The 7,239-nt window shown below is 44.5% G+C and overlaps 1 protein-coding gene across 1 annotated transcript; it reads right to left on the bottom strand.

The window, feature by feature from the left end:
- Positions 1-562: 562 nt before the first annotated feature.
- LOC308505387 (olfactory receptor 13C7-like) lies at positions 563-6,610 on the bottom strand. Its single transcript, XM_081067496.1, has 2 exons — positions 6,476-6,610; positions 563-3,081 (listed from the first exon to the last, which is right to left on the bottom strand). Exon 2 carries the CDS (start codon positions 3,060-3,062, stop codon positions 2,112-2,114), a length of 951 nt encoding a protein of 316 aa, XP_080923622.1. The 5' UTR covers positions 3,063-3,081; positions 6,476-6,610; the 3' UTR covers positions 563-2,111.
- Positions 6,611-7,239: the final 629 nt, after the last annotated feature.

Genomic DNA, 7,239 nt, shown 5'->3' with positions numbered 1-7,239 from the left:
GGTGAAGAACAAGGGATAAAGACAAAGGCCTCACATCAGAGATTTCTGATTCTACAGCTATACCTGATAATGCTGATGCTCATGGTCTCGTTGCAATTTTTGACTAACCAAAACCAGATTAAAACTTCCTCAGATTAGTCAACTATAATTTAATGTATATGTAGTCACGGGTTAAAGAGTACAGCAAAAGGAATAGAGTCAATGGAACTGTAATAGATATATACGATGTCAGAGGGGCAATAGATTGGGGGGTTATCACTTTGTGAGGGGTAAAATGTCTATTACATTGTTTTTGTATATTGAAACTAATAATAAAAAATAAAATAAAAATATAGGAAGATTTCCTAAAAAACAAAACAAAAACAAAAACAAGAAAATACTTCCTCAGATTACTTAGTGAAGAGTTACATAAATGTATTGGGGTAAAAAAGGGGGGCAATTCAAAATCTTTTTCTTAGTTATAATAGTGGTTAATATTCAGTGTGGTGCCACTGGGCTCTTTTTGTAGAGAGGAAATATTTCAACACATTTTTGGACACTAGTGTATCAGACATGGTTGCTAGAGCTTTTGCTTTATTTGTGTATTCTTTTTACAATAGGAAGTAAAAACTTGTGGGAAATGACTGACTAGAATAAAGGTCTGTGTACAGGAAATAAATGAGTTATGTTAGTAAATTATAGGAGAAAGCTTAAATCGGGCAGTCATAAATCAATGCATTGTTATTAATCTTTTCCCATCAATTGTAAACACACACAGACATGCATACGTGCACATACATACATAGGGTGCCAACTGAACATTTTAAGTTAAAATATGTATACAATTTTTTTGGCACCCCCGGTATATACACCATTCTTAAAAAAGGTGTCATTTTCAGGTATGAAGATTTTTTCTGATATTGTACATAATGCAATTACATATGGATTCCAAACTTCTATTTTATTCCAATTCATATAAGTTCTAAATATATACATTTTATACAGCAATCGAAAATGAATACAACTTTGGATCAACTATCAACCAGTAAGGGAAGGGAGCTGATTTAACATGGGAATAAAGAAGAAAGAGGGAGAAAAGAAACTGAGAAAACAACCTGCTATTTACTAATAATAGTTAACAGACAAGTTTGGTAATTACTGACTTTTACAAATATAAATTTAAGTGGGTTAAAAATAATTGCTGTGATACAGTACGTTTCACTCCTATTTCCATATGTTCCTTGAGCGTAGGAGAAAGTCATAGACTTGGAGCTCTGGGAGCCACACAGGTCCTATGGCCAACCCTACCTGTGTGCCGATGGAGGGGAGTACCTGTTACTGCTGGCCTCTTAGTTGTGGAGTTGAGGACAATTTTTACCTTTGCTTCCCCACAATCTTTTTGAAGTTTCATCAAAATGTGGATATTCATGGAGTGTGTGCTGGGTGTAACTGCCATTCATGTGCCATGTCAGTTGCATGGACAAAAGTTTGGGAGCTGCTAGCATCCAATCATGCAGCATTCTACTACTACTGCAGTGGGGTGGCATGTTTGCCTCTGAGCTTCCCTGCAGTGACAATAAAGTGGAGAACATGGTGGTGAATGAGAAGATTCTTAGATCAAAACAAAGCAGCTGCTCAAGATAAGTCCTGCTATTTCCAATGCTACCATGTGAGTGGAACTCCTGCCATGGTGATAATGATCACTATGACATGTTGAGGCAGGTGACATTTTCCAACTGCTCCCTATATCAGATAGAGCAAAAGTTTCTAGGATGGGACCAAAGCAGAACAGTAAGCAGCAGATCTACACAGGGAAAAACAATACACTCTGAGGTCGCAGTACCACTAAAATTTTTGTTTGTTTGTCTCTTTTGACCACATTTATAACTCTGTATAGATATTCATCAAATTCTGCTATCGGAAGATTTAAGACTTGGGCAGAAAAATATAGCTATGATATAATACAGTCTGGCTTGTGTGAAGCCAATAAACTCATCAGTAGTGCCAGAAATGAAAAGGCTCTTCCCACTGATAGCCCAAGGACCTCCCGGGGTTACCATTTTCCCCTAAGTACAGTGAGGAGCTTAGAGGTCTTGCATCTGGCAGTCTGGGAATCTGTGACAGTCATTCAGTTAGGTGTTTCTGATGTACAGGTTCCTCACAGCGGCCTGCACGTCCTTGTTCCTCAGGCTATAGATGATGGGGTTGAGCATGGGGGTCACCACCCCGTAGAAGAGGGACATGAGCTTGTCTGAAAGGTCCTCCTTGTCTGCCCCTCGTGGGTCCTTGGATTTGGGCTTCCCATACATGAAGAGAATGGTCCCATAGAAGACGACCACGACCGTGAGGTGGGCAGAGCAGGTGGAGAAGGCCTTTTTCCTCCCCTCAGCTGAGGGGATCCTCAGGATGGTAGCAATGATGAACACATAGGAGAAAGAGATGAACAGAACCGGGATGCCCAGGAAGACCACATTGGCCGCCGCCATACTGATCACATTGCTGGAGATGTCCGCACAGGCCAACTTCAGGACAGCCAGGATCTCACAGGTGAAGTGGTTGATGACGTTGTCCCCACAGAAGGGCAGCCTCATGGCCTGGGATGTCTGAACTACAGAGTTGGTGATGCCAGCTGCCCAGGAGCTGGCAGCCATGGGCACATAGGCAGCCTTGCTCATGACCACAGGGTACCTAAGGGGATTGCAGATGGCCACATAGCGATCAAACGCCATCATGCTCAGGAGCACACACTCTGTGGCTCCCATGGCAAAGGAGAGAAACATCTGCACAGCACAGGCTGAGAAGGAGATGGTTTTCCTGGGGGTCAGGAAATTGTCAAGAACAAGGGGGACTGAGGAGGTTGTGTAGCAGATGTCCAGGAGGGCGAGGTTCCCCAGGAAGAAGTACATGGGTGTGTGCAGGTGGGAGTCGAGGATGGTCACCAGGATGAGGACCCCGTTGCCCAGCAGGATCACCAGGTACATCAGCAGGATGAGCACAAAGAAGGTTTTCTCCAGCTTCGGTTGGGCCGAGAGGCCCAGGAGAATGAACCCCACCACGGCGGAGGTTCCATTGGAACTGTCCATGTTGCATCCACTCTGTCACCTGCAGGAACTCAGAAGGTCAACGTCAGCACTCTCTGACTCCAAAGGTGCCTGGTCAGCCAGGAAAAATCCCCACCATGCTGGGCAACTGGAGAATAACTCTGACAATTCAGTCATCTCTACAAGATTCCAGGGAAAATGTAGTAGAGATCAATATTTAACTTCTGCTTCCAGTAAGAACGAATGAGTTCATTTGGACTAACTCTCCTGCATATGGCAATTAGAAAAACTGGACAAACTGTCTAACACATCTGTGTAAAGCACTGGCAAGCTAATAACACAACAAGAAATCATAGGCTCATAATTCTGGGATAAAATAGAAATTCAGAGAAGACCAGCATTTGAGGCTATGTTTCAACTGGGGTGATTGCAGCTTCTGGAGGTGGCTACTGCGAGGCCAGAACGGTACTGACGGCCTCCTGGAGGTGGGGAACAGGTTTGGAAGTGCAAGGCCCACAATGAAGTTGTTCCTACCTAATTTCCTCCTGTTAGGAGGAGACCCCAAAGGGCGGCACCATAGGAATAAGAGTGAATCAGAAGAAAACACATATTTGCAGGTGCTGTAGCTTAGCTTTAAATCTTGTCAAGCCCTGCAAAGGGACTGAGGTGCTCCCAGATTTTCAGTGTTTCCAAATATGTAACAGAAGCCAACAAATCCACTCTGAAGGGAGATAACATCACTGTAGTCTCTAAATTATTTCCACAAATAATTTTGCCAATACAACACCTGGCACACCTTTGAAAAAGAGAATAAGGCATACAGGAGATAAGACAACATAAATGAAAACCAACAGGAAGAAACAGAAAGTCAAGTGTCCCTCTCCTTGGGGCCAGTGGGAGTCAAGAGTCCCCTGGCTCTGGTGTCACCTGCTGAGAGAATTAGCCCAGACCTCAGTGCCAAGGTCTGAACACCCTGTTGATACTTTTGTATAATACATTTGGGGCCTCAAGTGAGCCTCGTGAGCACCGTGGTCAAGTTGAAGGAGAGTTCTGACTGAACAGCACTTCTCGTCATTCTCCATCTGCCTGCATCAGAGGCACTGGCTTCTGCCTGCCACTGTTCACAGAGCCCTGAGCCGTGTTCTGTCAGCTCTTCCTTCTGGAAAGCTGGAATCTCCCCTCGTACTTCTAAGTGCTCCTGAAACCGGGATTTATTCTGGACCAGTGAAAAACTTGTAAGCAACATTGAGAGTGTTGGGCATTCGGTTGTATTTGCTCTGTATCTAAAATACTCGTGAACTTCCCAGATATCTATCTCTCCATACTGTCAGTAATCCAGCTCCTTCCTCGGTATACAGTTCTCCTGCCTGTAGAACTGTGAGACACTTCTCTGTAGGTGTTTCGCATTATAGCTGTTACCAAGTCAGTGCCATCGTAATTTCATCAGGCCGACAGACATTTATTGAACATCTGCTCTGGGGCAGGCGTAATTCTAGGTGCCAGGATCACAGCAATGAAAGGCATAGCCCCTGACCTCAAAGAGCTCCAAATCCAGCAGGGGTGGGACGTGGTGATTACCATAATTGATTATATAAGTAATTACATCAGCGTCAGCAGCAGCAGCATCGACTGTAATAATTTCTCTAAAGCTACAGACAATAGGCCTTAGGGTCTATTTAGCAATCTGCTCTCTTTTCAATGTCGAAAGACCCTTACTGCATTCCTCACAGTCATCCAGCCTGGCCTGACGCCCTGAGTAATGTGGGGTGCTACCAGGAACCTCCTGGCAAGGTTCGTTTCACTTTGAAGAAGTTCCTCTTTGATACTGAGCTAAAATCTGCTCCTGTGCCACTTCAATCCCTCTTCCACAGACAGCCCTCTAAATGTTCAGAAGTAGCTCAGCTTCAGCATAAACAGAAGTCAGTCTCCCTTTTCCTCCCAGGGCCTTAAGAAAAAAATCAATCTATCTCTTAGAGGCAAATGTACCATCCAGGAATTGACTACAAAAGCTAGTCAGTACTGAGAAAGGTCTCTAGCTTGAGTGTGGCTCAGGTGCCCAGGACACACTGCTTTCTGCGGTGTGTGTGCTGAGGTAGTAAATCAGCCCCAGGCTGGGTTTTCACTCCATGTCTGCCAACTGTCCATCCTCTCCCAAGAACCTGGATCATGTAAGCAAAATATTCCCCCTGCGTCCTCATCACCGGATCCAGCAACATAGCTGATTATAACTGCTGGACTTTGGATTCTTAACTAGGAAAGGAGAAAGAGCCCTTAGTTTTAATCAAGAAGGGACAACTGTGAGAAGGAGGCAAGAAGCTTTGCACTGGGCAAGCACTTTCCCCTCTGCACAACGTGAGGTAAGGCCAGATGATCTTAGACACTCTTGTAGCTTGATGGGTCTATTTGACTCCGTGAAAATAACATCATACCAATGAAAGGGCATCCTGTCTCCCCTTCTCAAGCCCCCATTCCATGACAATCAAGCCTGATGGCACAAATGCAGCTGTGTGCTAATGATAACTTTGGATGATCAAAATCTGTACTTACTCTGACCAGAAAAATGATGAGCAACAGTGATCTGTTTCCTAAGGGTTGGGAAGAGACCACATGTCAGAAGTAGCGACACTGGGTCTAAAGTGCCAGAGGGAGGATTCAGAATGACAGGTGAAGGGTCCAGCCAGTCTTCTCCCCTCCACTTCCCTTGTGTGCTCAGGGCATAGTCTCCAAAGGACTGGCCATCGCCCTTAGAAGATAATTTATATTCCACTTTGTTCTTCGGGACCATTTTAGTCCCTGAAGTAATTTAAAGTTTGGAAAGTGAGTTGTACGCAGTTTAGAAACTTTATATTCTTCTGGGATAACATCCCCAAGATCCAATTATGCTGAAGGCACTGGAGGAAGTTTGCTGTCTACTTCTTCCTTCCTTCCCTCCTCCCCTTCACCCTGCCTCCTTTCTTCCTTCTTTTTCTCCTTTATTTCTTTCTGAACACCATACCCCATTAACAGAGTCCAACAGCCTTCTGGTCACTGATTACGTGACTCATTCCAATCTCCAAGTATTTTCTCTTGTGTTGTGGCCAAGCCCCATCACACTAAATCTGTGCTTATCCAGTGGTTTTTACTCTCCCTCGAAATGTTCAACTTGTTGAATTAGGCTCCTTGTGTTCTTCCTTAGTCTTTACTTGGCATTGTCCTTTCAGCGTCCTGTCATCTTGCATTCACTCCGAGACCTCATGGGAGTCACTGACAGAACGTGACTCAGAACAGGAATGGGCCCAGAGAATGGGTACATTCCTTTATTCAGAAAATGATTATTGTGTATTATGTAAAAGGCAGAAACGAGCATAGTAACAAGTCTCTGCCTTCTGGAATGCATCTTCTAGTGACAAGAGAGGGGCACAAGGAAAGAAAATTACCAAACAAGGTAGGAAGTGCAGAACAAGGAGAATGCCCACCTGCTGTGAAAGCCCAGAGAGAGGCAGAGGCCAGACTTCCTGGAGGAGGTGATCCAAGGTCAGTGGTGAGCTGGAGCAGGCTCCACAATTGTGTACATCTCCTTCCAACTTCCATTTAGTGACTTCATTGGTAGCCTGAAATTGGACATTGTGGGAGTGTTTACATCATAGATATTGGCAAATGCTCCAGATCAGAGCTGTTTTTGACCTGGAGATCCAATTGTTAAACATTTACCAGCATACCACTGGCACGGATGAGTGGCAATATGCCTGATGAAGGGGAGTGGGGAAGAACCCCAGGCAGAAGGGGCAAAGGCACAGAAATGAGAAAGATTCCAGGGGTGAGGGATGACCAGCAGAGCAGTTGCTGGAGCATAAAGGGGCAGCTGCTGCTGATGTGGATGTAGGCAGGGGTCAGACCTGTGGTTGGTCTTTCTAGGCATCCTGAGGAGTTAGGACTTTCTCCTACAGGGGATAAGGAGGCACGTAGGGGTTTAAATAAAGGTCTGACAAAATCAAATTTTCATCCTTCTTGGCACAATGTGGAGGGAAGATTGGGAGCACAAAGACAAGAATTAAAGAGATAGGGAAACACTGCCCACAAGTGAAGATAAGGACATTAACTGGGGAAGTGATTGAGGAGTGATGAGGACAGGGAGATTGAAGAAGTATTTGGTAGATACAAAATACAACGATTAGCATTTGGTTGGATATGGCAGCCAGGAAAGAGAGTTAAATTAGTATTTGTAGCTCAGATGACGGGT

Source organism: Rhinolophus hipposideros (genome assembly GCF_964194185.1).
Source record: "Rhinolophus hipposideros genome assembly, chromosome: 11".
NCBI classification, from domain to species: Eukaryota; Metazoa; Chordata; class Mammalia; order Chiroptera; family Rhinolophidae; genus Rhinolophus; species Rhinolophus hipposideros.
The sequence above is the reverse complement of the archived record's forward strand: the minus strand, read 5'-3'. Positions and strand labels throughout refer to the sequence as shown.